This window comes from Hemiscyllium ocellatum, chromosome 15, assembly GCF_020745735.1.
Source record: "Hemiscyllium ocellatum isolate sHemOce1 chromosome 15, sHemOce1.pat.X.cur, whole genome shotgun sequence".
Taxonomy (NCBI): domain Eukaryota; kingdom Metazoa; phylum Chordata; class Chondrichthyes; order Orectolobiformes; family Hemiscylliidae; genus Hemiscyllium; species Hemiscyllium ocellatum.
Window position 1 is genome coordinate 34,473,930 of NC_083415.1, and position 14,539 is coordinate 34,488,468.

Consider the following 14,539-nt stretch of genomic DNA (forward strand, 5'->3'; position numbering starts at 1 on the left):
CTAATGAAAACAACCTTATGTTTTTTATCGGTAATATGCCGTCCAAATATTTTGGAGTTAAAAGTGACAAGTTGCAATGAAGTATTCTGCTACAGCATCTTGGTCTGTTGAGCTAAAGTACCTGTTTGGCAGATAGTGCCTGTGAGGTCAGGTGGAATGCAGGTTGAGTGTTGTGAAAGGGCAATGAAGAAACGAAGCTGACTGTGAGCCAGAAGATTGTGATAGTCTGATTGGTGTTTCCTTTCTGCATATCTTGGCTGCAAAATTGTCCTTCCAATTAGGAAACACCTCGAAGGTCTCTGTACACTTGGAAAAAGTCAGATTGGCATGCACATTTCATCCATTACTCCTTTTAAAGATTTCAACCAAAGTTGTAAAATAGGTGCTAGGCTTATTTAGGAAAACGTTTTCCTTCCTATTTGTGGTATTTGCAAAAGTGGTTGAGGCAGACAGATGTGGACACTGGTTTTCATCGGATTTTGTTTATTCAGATGTGATTCAGATCAGTAGTCATTGAGGCATTCTAGAAAATTTTCAACCAACTTCAATGTCAGGTCCTTACAAACCTCGGTACTAATGTTGGTCTTTGTCTTTCTGTTTTCTGCATTTTAGAATTTCTCCCTTACGTGTTTCAAGTGATGTCACTGCTCCTAGAGATATACAGTGCCGATATTTCTCCGTGTTACATGGCTCTCTTCCCACACCTGTTACAGCCACTGCTCTGGGAACGTGTAGGGAACATTCCACCTCTTGTCAGATTACTTCAGGCTTTTCTGGAGAAAGGAGCAAATTCCATTTCTACAACTGCAGCTGATAAAATTGTACGTGCAAATAATTCAAGGTGTAAATATTGTAACTCTTAAAATTATTTTCAAAAACTACCATTATTTCATCACCGTTTATCTGATTTAGGAAGCAATTGAGACTGAGTAGAATCAAAAATGTCAAACTGAAGTGTACAATCATTTTGAAAGTTTTAGGGATCCATAAAGATCTGTAGCCTAAGATTGAAGTCTCAACTCCAGCAGAGGTGTGAAATTGCAATAAGTATGAAAATCAAATGAGTGTTATACACTGTCATTTTAATGTCATAAATTTTACACTTGTGCCAGAGTTGTCAGTAAGCCTATGCTGTTTTTTCATAACTGTTTGAAATACATCAGGATCTGGATGCTACTGCTAAATGAATCTGCTATATTGTAAATCATCTTTTGCTTTTTAACTACTATCCCCTTTAACAGGGCAGCAAATGCTACTTCATGGAAAAGTGTTTTTTTTTGAAAGTCCTTTTGCTTTGATGTTTAGTAGTTAGTACAGATTGCAGAATATCAGCCCAATCTTTTCTTCTCTTTCCAATCCTGTGCCATTATAATATTACACAACGGCACTGTATTCAATGTACCCCATTTTATATGTTGTTTATTTAAGTTATTGAGACATTTGAGAGATAATCTATATGGTTGCCAATACTTCCTTCAATAATAAAATCATGGCATCAGGATTTTAATACTATTCTGTCATCTTCTCTAGAAAATTATCATTTGATCAAAATTGATTTCCTAAGTTTTGATTTGAATATTACTTAATTTATTTTGGCAATTTTGAAGAAAGCATAAACATACGACACTAACACGCTGGTTAAAATACATTTGTTCCATCCTTTGTTTCTGTTCAAGATTGAGAAGTTTTCAGTATTAATAATAATTGCCAAGTGGAAATTTTATATCAAAAGTACTGTGCAGTATTCCATGTTTGTTTTGTTTTCAGCTTCCAATCCCTTCACTTCCCTCCCCACCCTAATGCACTGCATTTGCACAGACATGAAGATTTTTGGGTTTTTTTATGCCCTTTGGGATGTGCATTATTTCTTTTTAACAGCTTCATGTTAATTTATAATTCTATTGCAGGTTTAAATATATACTCATGACTTACAATAAGATCGCAAGAAATAGGGGCAGAAGCAAACCGTTTGACCTTTGAGTCTGCTCCATTATACAAAATCATCATGATGGTCTTCCACACCACATTGTTCATAGTAAGGAGGATGATGGAAAACTTTCAACTTGAATTAGTGCAGCTCCACTAATGTTCAAGAGGTTTGACATCATCCAGGACAGGAATGCCCATTTAATTTGCGCCACATTGATGAACCTTCACTGTCTTCTCAACCAGCACTCAATTACAAAAGTGTGTGGCATCTACCAGTTACACTGCAGAAATTTCCCAAAGCTCCTTCTACAGCAGTTTCCAAAACCACAGCCATTACCTTCTGGAAGGACAAAGGCAGCAAGTGCATGAGAATATCATCACCTGCAATCTCCCCTCCAAGATATTCACCAGCTTGACTTGGAAATGTATCATTGTTTCTTCAGTATTGCTGAATAAAAATCCTGAAACTCTCACCTTATTGACAATGTGGGTCTACCTAAAACAAATGGACTATAGCGTTGCAAGAAAGCAATTCACTGCTGTCTTCTCAATGACAGTTAGTTCTGGGCAATAAATGCTGGCCATCTTTTCATCTCAGTCCTAAATAATTAGTCTGAGATGTACACAAGTTCTAGACCCCCAGGACTTTCCCAGTTAAGTACCTCAGAACTTTCTGTTTCATTGACATCACATCTCATTCTTCAGGGGAACATAGGCTTAGTCGACTCAATCTCTTCTTGTTGAACAATCCCTTCATCCCAGGTTTTCAAGTCATGATTCCTAGTTATCTAGTGAACATTGGTTTCATCCCTCTACCGATCAGTCCATTTAGCACTCTCTTCTCACAGAGGTTAAATGTTAATTTTCTCTTTACTGGTATTCTTGAGACCTGACCTGATGAGTGCAAGATGAAAAGCATTGACAAAATGTCTTTTTTTCAAAACATTTCCCAAATTCTGTACCGTCAAATGACTAGCTTTAATTATTTAAACATTGGTAGCGAAATTGCAGTTTAGCAAGCAAAGTTCAGAATTTATGTAAAACAGTTCTAAAAGCAATTCATGCACTCATTGTTGGTTTAAAAAAAAGAGTAATGCTTTTAGAATGCCTCTTTTAGTAATAATTATTGATATCTGAACTACATTGCTGGAATCATATATTGACCAAATGGAAGATTGTGAATTGCTTTCTTGCAATGCTATAGTCCATTTGTTTTAGGTAGACCCACATCAGATAACATCGTAAAATTTGAATATTTGGTCATTTTGAAACCAAGGAAGAAATGCAAACATTTCATAAATTCTTGACTCGACTTGAGAATATTAAAATGATCACGTCTGAGGTATTACACGATAAGCTGATGGTCAGGGAAAACAGCAGTGCTGAGATGGTCAAACTAAGAATGAAGAGTTGAAATGATTAATTGCACCTGGACACAGACATTATCCATACCCAATATTGGTACCTAGTCGTAAGCAGGATTTTCGGCTGGTACTTCGATTGCCTTCATTGTACAGACATATGAGCATGTGAGTTGGGATGTCATGTTTTACAGGACATTGAGGCCTCTCCTGCAGTACTGTATGCAGTTCTGGTTGCCCTGCTATAGGAAGACTGTGTTATTAAACTGGAGAAGGTTCAAAAAATATTTACCAGGATGTAGCTGGGAATGGAAGGTTTTGAGACATGAAAATAGACCAAAAGACTGGGATTTTCTTTCACTGAAACATTGGAAATTGAGGGGTCACCTTATTGAGGTGTCTAAAATCATGAAGGCCATAGATAAGCTGAATGACAAGGTCGTTTCCCTTGGGTGCAGGGATTCAAAAAAAGGGGTGCGGATTTTTAAGGTGAGAGGAAAAAAAGTTATAAAGGACATGGGGCAACTTTTTTTATACACAGTGGTTGATGTGTAATGAACTGCCAGGGAAAGTGGTGGATGAAGGTACAGCTTGCAGTGTTTGAAGACATTTGAATAAATTCATCAAAAGAAAAGGTTTGGAGGAATATGAGTTAAGCGCCGGCAGGAGGGATTAATTTGGGAACATGGTCAGCATGCATTGGTTGGAAGACACTAGTGCTGAATGACACTATGACTCTAAGTATTTAGGTGTAGATTGAATTTTCTTGACTTGCTTTGTTTTTATCCTCCTCATAGCCAGGATTGCTTGGAGTCTTCCAAAAACTAATTGCATCTAAAGCCAATGACCATCAAGGCTTCTACCTGCTGAACAGCATAATTGAACACATGCCACCGTAAGTACAGATCTACTTTGTGCAGCATTTTGGGAATCTGTAATTGAAGAAACTGTGCTCATGGATTGTTCTTGTATTTTCCATCTGTCAGTGATGCCATGCATCAATATCGGAAGCAGATCTTCATTTTACTTTTCCAGAGACTTCAGAATTCAAAGACAACCAAGTTTGTCAAAAGTAAGTTTTTTTTCCCCCCCCCTTTCTAAATGAGTCCGTCATTTAACTTTTCCAAAATGATTTGATGCTTTTCTTCCTCTGTTGAGCAAAGTGACAAGCCACTCTTTGTTCTTCCAGCTAGGTGATTTCATGGTTGGGATCAGAAAATTCCCAAATGGGAAACTGAGAGACTAAATATATTATTGCCACTAACAATGTTTATTGGTTCTCCAGTATGCTAATATAGGTGTGTTTTGAGGGGGATCATCTCAATTTATTGATTGCCTGAACTTGTTTTGTTTTGTACCTTAGGTTTCTTGGTGTTTGTTAACCTTTACGCTGTGAAATATGGAGCAATAGCATTGCAAGAAATCTTTGACAGTATACAGCCAAAGTAGGTATATTGCTGCTTAAATATGAGATATAAAATGTACTTCAAATATTTTTCTTGTTGTAGCAGGTACATGAAGCAGCTGTTGTATGTTCCTTTTTGACCTATGTAGAAACACTTATCCACCCTGTCATAGAGATGTCATAAAGATGGAAACAGACCCTTCGGCCCAACTCGTCCACGCTGACCAGATATCCCAATCCAATATAGTCCCACCTGCCAGCACCCGGCCGATATCCCTCCAAACCCATTCTATTCATATACCCATCCAAATGCCTCTTAATTGTTGCAATTGTACCAGTCTCCAGCACTTCCTCTAGCAGCTCATTCCATACTCGTGCCACCCTCTGTGTGAAAAAATTGCCCCTTAGGTCTCTTTTATATCTTTACCCTCTTACCGTAAACCTATGCCCTCTATTTCTGGACCCCCCGACCCCAGCGAAAAGACTTTGTCTATTTACCCTATCCATACCCCTTGTAATTTTGTAAACCTCTATAAGGCCACCCCTCAACCTCCAACACTCCAGGGAAAACAGCCCCAGCCTGTTCAGCCTTTCCCTATAGCTCAAATCCTCCAATCCTGGCAACGTCCTTATAAATCTTTTCTGAACCCTTTCAAGCTTGACAACATACTTCCGATAGGAAGAAGACCAGAATTACACGCAATATTCCAACAGTGGCCTAACCAATGTCCTGTACAGCAGCAACATGACCTCCCAAATCCTGTACTCAATACTCTGACCAATAAAGGAAAGCATGCCAAATGCTGCCTTCTCTATCCTATCTACCTCACTGCGACTCCACTTTCAAGGAGCTATGAACCTGTACTCCAAGGTCTCTTTGTTCAGCAACACTCCCTAGGACCTTACCATCAAATGTATAAGTCCTGCCAAGATTTGCATTCCCAAAATGCAGCACCTCACATTTATCTGAATTAAACTCCATCCACCACTTCTCAGCCATCTGGCCAAGATCCTGTTGTAATCTGAGGTAACCTTCTTCGCTGTCCACTACACCTCCAATTTTGTGTCATCTGCAAACTTACTAACTGTACCTTTTATGCTCGCATCCAAATCATTTATGTAAATGACAAAAAGTAGAGGACCCAGCACCGATCCTTGTGGCACGCCAATGGTCACAGGCCTCCAATCTGAAAAACAACCCTCCACCACCACCCCCTGTCTTCTACCTTTTGAGCCAGTTCTGTATCCAAATGGCTGGTTCTCCTTGTATTCCGTGAGATCTAACCTTGCTAATTAGTCTCCCATGGGGAACCTTGTCGAGCGCCTTACTGAAGTCCATAAAGATCACATCTACCGCTCTGCCCTCATCAATCCTCTTTATTACTTCATCAAAAAACTCAATCACGTTTGTGAGACATGATTTCCCACGCCCAAAACCATGTTGACTATCCCTAATGAGTCCTCCCTTAGCCTTGTTTGCCTTTGCTTCACAATTACCACATTACAAGGTCCTTTTTCTCCCCACAGTAAAATCGACATGGTTTATAGCCTTTCACCTTTTGCTTATTGCAACCAAGAAATGGCGTAATAGTTACTAGAAGTCAAAATAAGTTCATGCATTAGTGCCCAATAGGAAAAACGTAGAGAAAAGCTTAGTCTGACAGTTATTAGCTTCCAGAGACCACCTATAGTTGTTTGCCATTCCATTCTGCATTCAGTTTAGTTAATCTCAAGAGAATGTTTTCCCAAGATTATTGCTTACCACCCCTAAGAATTATTTTATTTTTATTTTTGATCAGTGCTCCATGTGTTATCATCCACTTTAATCATAAAATATTAAAGCACAAAAGCAAGACCATTTAGTCCAAATCGTCTGCGTGTTTCTCTCCTTCCTACTTCCAATTAGTTCTCTGCACGAATAAGAAAGATAACTCCAATCGTTTCAATTACTGCCCATAGCCTACTCTGATTCACTAGCAGAGTTATGGAAGGAGTCATTGATGATCATACCTGGTGCCACTCAACAATAACACAATCACTGATGCTCAGTTTCAGTTTCACCAGCGTCATTTGGCTCCAGATTTTATTACAGCATTGATCCAAAATATAGACAAAAGAGCTGAATTCCAGAGGTGAGGGTGACTATCAAAGTGCCCTACTGTATTTGAAATCACTGAAATTCAGGAAAAATCTCTCCTGGCTAGAATCCTATCAAGAACCAAGGAAGATGGTTGTATTGTTGGAACTAATGGCAGTTTCCTACGTGAACACTGTTCAGCTGCTGTATTGATGTCTTTCCATTGATCAGGATGTCACTTTGAATGTTTGTTGGTAGTTGCAAAGTGTTCAATTCCAGTTGTAACTGCTTAGTTAATAAAATAGTTCTAGCTCCCATGCAGCAAGAATTAGACATACTGGCTTAAGTAGCAAGTTAATTTGCACCACAAAAGTGCTTGGTAGTGACTGTCTCAAATAAGAACCTGGCTACTTCCCATTGATATTAAATGGCAGTATCATCATTGTGTTCCCCATTAAAAATATTTTCATTTTCATCATTGACTAGATGATGGCTTCAAGAGTATGACTGGGTATTCTGCAGTGAATGCATTTCCTGACTCTTTTAAGCTTTTCTGCATTCTATAAGGCTTAATTCAGAAATGTGAAGTACTTCTCACTTGACTGGGTGACTAGAGCTCTAACAGTACACAAGTAGTTGAACACCACTTTCAAACCTGCAACTGCATTATGTAAAAAGATGCCAGCAGACAGTTGGGGCATTCCATCACTGTAAAGTCACAGATCATTTTGTTTTGGCGATCTATCACTGTTGAGTCAGCATCCTGGATTTAAATATCTCAGATTGACTTCAGTATTCAGGTAGCAGCATTTCAAACAAGATAGCTCACCACCACTCTCGAGACACCTAGTGTTAGGTGAGTTGCGCTTCGGCGGGTTGGTGTGGACTTGTTGGGCTGAAGGGCCTGTTTCCATACTGTAAGTAGTCTAATTTATGGGTCGCTTATCGAAGCAGACCTTGCTAGCAGACCCATCTTCCTTGTGTTTATTTTATACTTAATTGACATGCAATTGTTTTGTTGCAGAATGTTTGGTATGGTTTTGGAGAAAATTGTTATTCCAGAAGTACAGAAGGTGTCTGGACAGATTGAGAAAAAAATTTGTGCAGTGGGAATTACAAAGATCCTAACAGAATGCCCTTCAATGATGGACACCGATTATACTAAGCTGTGGTAAGTTGACAGGTCTTTTTACGAAATGAGAGCTTATGTTTTTTGTTTAGAATCCACAGTCTACAACTGTGCAGACTGTTAATGAAGCAGAGTAAGTTTGGACCTAGGCTCCTTCACAGTTGCGATAGTCTTAGTGGTGGTCTTGAAACTGAAGTGTCCCTTACATGATTTTTAAAAAGAAACATTCTTCCAGGAAATGTGAAAATTTCTGGCAAAGCCAAAATTTGATCTTAATGCCGAATTGCCTTTGCGAAAGTGTTAATGAGCCACCTGTTTGAGCCATTGCTGTCCTTCTGGTATAGGAACATTCACAGCGCTGTTGGAGCATTCCAGAAGTTTGACCCAGTTACAGTGAAGGAATAGCAGTATAATTCCAAATCAGGGTGCTGTGTGCATGAGGGGGAATCTTGCAGGTGATTGGTATTCTGTGCATCTGCTGTACTTGTACAATTTGGTGGTACAGGTTGCAGACAGCCAATTGGAGAGTATTCCATCATGTTCCTGACATGTGAATTAAGTAGCCTGGGTATTTATTATTTGGCAGTTGATTAAGTTAGAAAGATTCGGGTAATGCAGCAAGTTCTTAACTTAGATGACTCACAAGAAATCCCACCAGTTAAATTGATGCATATTCTTTATGCATTGATTTCCGATAAAATAGTGTAATTGGAAATACTAGAACTAAAAAAAAGTCTTTAATTGGCAACTAATTTCTATTTTAGAATTAATATCCACTTTAGATTGTATCAGTGCATCTGTCCTAATTAATGCTGTATGATCAAGACTGGACCAATCTCAAGTGGCTGAGATTTTGATCGACGAGCAATCTTTGCAACCTTGTTTTATCTAATGCCAAATCCAACTGAATGGTAAAGTGCAAACTTTTTTGTTGTAACCCTCCAACACTTGGAATGTTGTGCCGCGTTGGGGGTACAAGACGAAGAAATATACAAGTTTCCTACATCCATTCCCTTTTTATTCGAAGAATCTTCCTTGCAAGGTTCTGATAATAATGGCTGTTGAACTCATTTGTTAATGATCAATAATGTTTTAATCAAGCATTAACTGTTTATTCTACCAATTCAACCTCTTGAAACAGGACACCTTTGCTCCAGGCTCTTATTGGATTATTTGAATTGCCTGAAGATGACAGCATTCCTGATGATGAACATTTCATTGATATTGAAGATGCACCAGGTTATCAAACAGCTTTCTCCCAGCTAGCATTTGCAGGAAAAAAGGAACACGATCCCATTGGTGCAACAGTGAGCAATCCAAGAGTTCATCTGGCCCAGTCCCTTCACAAGCTGTCTACGGCATGTCCAGGCAGGGTAGGTAGTAGAACTGTACATTAAGGAAAACATGCGTAAAATCAGTTTAGAAAGGACAATGCTTTTCCAAAATATGGAAGAGGCCTTTATTGTCCTTCTGTGGCAGCAAAGCCACGAGATGGTTCCAAAAATATTGGGTGTGAATGGACCTCACTATTTTGTTTTAACCAAAGAGCATTCCACCATTTTGTCATTTATATAAATGATTCACATGTGAATACAGCAGGGATGGTTAATAAGGTTGCAGATGACACCAAAATTAGTGATGTATTAGACAGTGAGAAAGGTTATATCAGTACAAAAAAACCTTGATCGAATGTGCCAAGGAATGCCATGTGGAGTTCACTTCAGATAAATGTGAGATTTTACACTTTAGTAAGGCACATAAGGCTTATGCACTTAATGATAGGGTCCTGGGGAGTGTTGCCAAACAAAGAGACCCTGGGTTGAAGGTTCACAGTTCCTTGAAAGTAGGGTCACAGGGAGACAGGGTACTGAAGAAGGTGTTTGGTAGAATTGCCTTTATTGTCACTGCATTGAGTATAGGAGTTGGAAGGTCATGTTTCAGCTGTAAGGCCATTTTTGGAATACCTTTTCACTTTTGGTCTTCATGCTATGAGAAAGATGTGAAACTTGAAAAGGGTTCAGAAAAGATTTACAAGGATGTTGCCAGGGTTTGAGGGATTGAGCTAAAGGGAGAGGCTGAATAGGCTGGGGCTGTTTTCCCTGGAGTGTCAGAAGCTGAGGGATGACCTAATCAATGCTTATAAAATCATGAAGGGCATGGATAGGGTGAATAGACAAGATCGTTTTCCGAGAATAGGGGAGTCCAAAACTAGAAGGCATAGATTCAAGATCAAAGCGGCAACTTCATGCAGACATGTATATATGGAATGAGCTGCCAGAGCAAGTGGTGGAGGCTGGTACAATTTAAAAGGCAACTGGATGGGCATATGAATAGGAAGTGTTTAGAGGAATATGGGCCAAAATGGCTAAATGAACTAGATTAATTTAGGGTTTCTGGTCGGCATGGAGGAATTGGGCCGAAAGGTTTGTTTTAATGCTGTACGATTCTGACTCTATGACCGAGCATCAAACTGCATCCCAGATAATTAGCATAACTAACCTGTCTGGAAATGACCAACTTAATGAAAGATTAGAGTTTGAACCTCACCAACACACTGAATGAATTCAATGCCTACGCATGCATTGCTGTATTTATGTAAGAAAGTTATTTGTAAAATAGTTGTCGTTTTCAGTTTTACTTAATGAATTTAAACTTTTAACAGGATGATAGATACTACTATTCAGTGGGCATATGGCTATATAATGTTGGGTAAGAACAATGAAGAAATTGTATGTTTCAATTCTTTGGCTATGCTCAATTATTATTGCAAGCTAATAACTGACTTAAATTTTCTGGCTTCACACTTTACTATAAGGCAGATGGATAATCTGTAATAAATTAGAATTCGTTTTAACTTGACCTATTGATTACTCTGAGCAAACATTTTTAATCTTGTTAAGCTGAATTGACTTCTCGAAATTAAGTCTAATGCTGTGTACAAGAGACCATAGCACAGTTCTGTTCTCATTGTTCTGACTGAAATCAAAGAAATAATGTTTAGCGTTGGAGGAAATGAAGACCAAAGTTAGGCAGGAGTTCAAATTTGGGAATTATGTCTCTGGATTAGGTTAGATTCCCTACAGTATGGAAACAGGCCCTTCGGCCCAACAAGTCCACCTCCAAAGAGTAACCCACCCAGACCCATTCCACTACCCTATATTAACTTTGACTAATGCACCTAACACTACGGGCAATTTAGCATGGCCAATTTACCTGGCCTGCACATTTTTTGGATTGTGGGAGGAAACCCATGCAGACATGGGGAAAATGTGCAAACTCCACAAAGTGGGAATCAAACCCAGGTCTCTGGTGTTATAAGGCAGCAATGCTAACCATTGAGCTACCGTGTTGCTGGGCTATTGGTCATTTCACTAGCCTGATATATTACCAGTCAACAGAGGGTGAAAGACCACAAAGTTTCCAGTTTGAATGCACAGTGTGCGCTTGGGTAGTTGGGATCAGGTGCTGTATACCGCTTCAAGTCAAAAAAGTCATTCATTAAGCTCAATTTAAGGAATGACTTTAATCTTTATTATTTAGTGTAGAAAATTCTGTCATTTGTTGAAACAATGTTAATGGAATTGATTCCCGAGATAGAAAATATATTGACAGGCTAAAATAAAGATGAAATTTGGATCCTGAGTACAATAAATCACGTGAATTTATAAGGTACAGCAACTGAAATTGATTTTGTTATTTAGTTTAATTAACCAAAATAAGACTATTAATGTCATACTTTTCTCCAATAGGTGCCGTCTATGATCAGCACAAGTTTGAATGCAGAGGCTTTACAATATCTGCAAAGTTATCTTCAGGCTGCAAGTGTGCAGCTGGTGTGAACCTGTTGTGGTTGACTAAAGACATTCGTTAAAGGCTTTTTGCCATGTGTGCTTGCACAGTGAACATCATTTGATTGTGTTTGCAGTAGGAATAAACCTGGAGGAGTAGTACTGGCTCGCAATGATTATGATGACTTCTATCCAAATCAGTTTGGTCCTGTGTAGGCCTATTGCTTGTGATCTCTTTCTATCCACCTTCTGCCTTTTATTTATGTTTTCTTATTCTAACTGCAAAACCTGAATTAATAAAGCACCCACAGATGCATTGCCGTGTACAGTTACTCTGGTGTAAAATAAAATGGAAAATACTAAAAACTTGGCACTTGCTTCTATCGTTTTACCCCATTTCATATTTTATGGGCAACAGTTCCTAGTTTCCCAGTTGTGAACAGCAAGCTAATGACCAGTGTCTCGATTGCACAGTGTGTCACAAAATGGTAGAATGCAGGTTTGTAAGCATTATGCCTCAAATAGTGCCTTCCTGTTACAGGCCACTGCTTTGTTGTTGGAGTTTAGGGTTTGAAAGCTTTCTTCCATCTTTTTGTAAACTGACCAATATTGTTACGGCAAATCAACATTCTCCTACTCTTAATGGTCGTGTGAGGTGCAGAGATATTCACTTATAGTTAAGGATTTCAGATAAACTTGCACCAGGATTGGAGGTTTAGATGATAAGTTATTGCGTAAGGTGGGTATTTTCTCACTGGAAAAGAGAAGATTGAAACGTGATTATACTGATGTAGATTGTGTAGGTCAATGGCAAGTAATATTGTGTCAAGAGTAATACAGTTGAAGGACACCACTCAAAAAAGTAAAGTACAGAAACAATATTTCATGCAGTTAATCTGTTGAACAGATCCTTCATTGATTTACTCAAATTCCAATTAGATTTCTTTCCAAAAGTAACAGGAGAGAGTATGTGAATAAATTTAAGAAATTACCAGGTATGTAAGATAAAATGGGAGGCACCAGGCAAGTGTTGATGTTTGTTCCCCAAAGCTGTCCAAGACACGTTTTCCCTCGTGTGGGTCTGTTGTAGAAAAATTGACGTGAAATTGATTACTGTGATTAGTCAATGACAACAATTTTGTTCCATGCACCAACCAAAATTGTAGGCACACTAAGTGTACTTGGCTGTTGTTCAAAAAAAAATGTGTTTACTGTAATAAAGCCTCTTGAAGAATCTTTGAAAATGTGAGAAAAGCTGATTCAAATCTGAATAATTCTCCTTTATGGAATAACCATGTAAAAGTAGGATAAAAATCATGAAAGAAGCAGTTGAAACAAAACAGAACTTTTATAATATTCTGTTTGTACCTATTGCCTTGTGTGTTACATTCTTGATTATCTTAATTGTCAGCATTTTTGCCAATATTTTCCACATGTTTTACCAATTTCTGATATTCACTGGAAATATATTTGGTTTAATTGTAAACAGTACTTGAAATAGCTGAGTGTTTGAAACATTGACCTTTCATTGAAATATTTTAGTCAATAGAACATTGAAAGTTTGTGAAAGTAGAATCATCCAAACTAAAAACATTCACCTCGGTTACTAATTCTGCAGAAATTCATATACCTTACTTTCAAACTTACTTGATTAATCTATTAACTACTTGAACCTCCAGATTCAAAGACATAATCAGCGGTAAGAGATGCTGAATATTCAGATATGTTTAATCAATTGTTTAGACCTGTTACGACACAGCTTTGGAGCAGGTGGGATTTGAACCTGGATCTTCTGAATGCTGAATATATAAATTTGTTTGTATCAAATAAGTTCTATTGATGGATCTTTAAATAACTTGTAGTTGAAGGTAATAAGGTAAATGGGTGTTTGGTATTGATTTGGACTTAGATTGTATTTAGATGTGTTTATAAAGAGCTAGCCATTACTAGGGCAGGGTTGTTTTGAGCGAAAATGTAACCTCTGTTAAAACAATAAATATTCTCCAGCAAAGCATTCTAGTCTCAAGTGTATTCTTCATGAATAGACTTGGAGGCCCTCTAACTTTGATAGCTGAGGATAGCACCCCAGAAGTTGGAGATTAAAATTTACTTTCAGAGAAAAGGTTTGAATCTTGTTTAAAGACTGACTGAAGGATCATGGCATACATTAGAAACCAAATATAATGTGTCGGCATATGATTTTACAGCACTGTTTTGTGAAGTGCAAATCTTAAGGAAAAATAAAGTCACCTCACATGTTTCTAGCAAAGAGAAAGCAAAAGTTAGCCTTTGCGCTTTCTATTCTGTCAGAAGCAAAATCAGCTGTAAAATATTCTGTCAACTAGAATTTGAGCAAATGAACAGAGGTTTGAACATTCTCTTAAAATTTAAGGATAAGATTTCTTAAAGATGACTTGTGATTTCCTGTGAAGCTTGGTCAGATTTTGATAAACTTAGAAAAATGACTAATTCTTCCATTGGGGTCATTGATTGTGCTGGAAGATCTAACATAAATAAGCTCTTGGTCTTAATTGGGTTGAGTTCAGAAAGAACTGCCAGATCAGATGTCCAAAAGTTTTCTTTTAAATTAAAGCATTTGTTTGTGGCATCTTTTATGGAATAAATGCCCTCATCAGTGATACCAAAATGGAGAATACAATGCTAACAGTATCTTGAGGATGTTCATAAGAGACAAAATAGCTATCTGAAAGAATTATGAAGAAGAAGCATAGAAACCTTTGACATAATTGGTGGCAAGAATGCAATAATGGAAGAAATATGAAATATTAGAATGACAAGGTAGTTAATAGATCCTTCAATTGTAATTCTAAAGTGCTATTAGTTTGAATG

At 38.0% G+C, this 14,539-nt stretch overlaps 1 protein-coding gene across 1 annotated transcript in view; it reads left to right on the top strand.

Annotated features, from left to right (window-relative positions):
* cse1l (CSE1 chromosome segregation 1-like (yeast)) overlaps positions 1-12,937 on the top strand; it is a 49,775-nt gene extending 36,838 nt beyond the window's left edge. The window contains exons 19-25 of the mRNA XM_060836355.1: positions 613-821; positions 4,088-4,185; positions 4,277-4,362; positions 4,654-4,735; positions 7,797-7,943; positions 9,043-9,274; positions 11,651-12,937. Coding sequence (XP_060692338.1) covers positions 613-821; positions 4,088-4,185; positions 4,277-4,362; positions 4,654-4,735; positions 7,797-7,943; positions 9,043-9,274; positions 11,651-11,740 — 944 coding nt within the window. The 3' untranslated portion in view covers positions 11,741-12,937. The remainder of the gene's footprint in view (positions 1-612; positions 822-4,087; positions 4,186-4,276; positions 4,363-4,653; positions 4,736-7,796; positions 7,944-9,042; positions 9,275-11,650) is intronic.
* Positions 12,938-14,539: the final 1,602 nt, after the last annotated feature.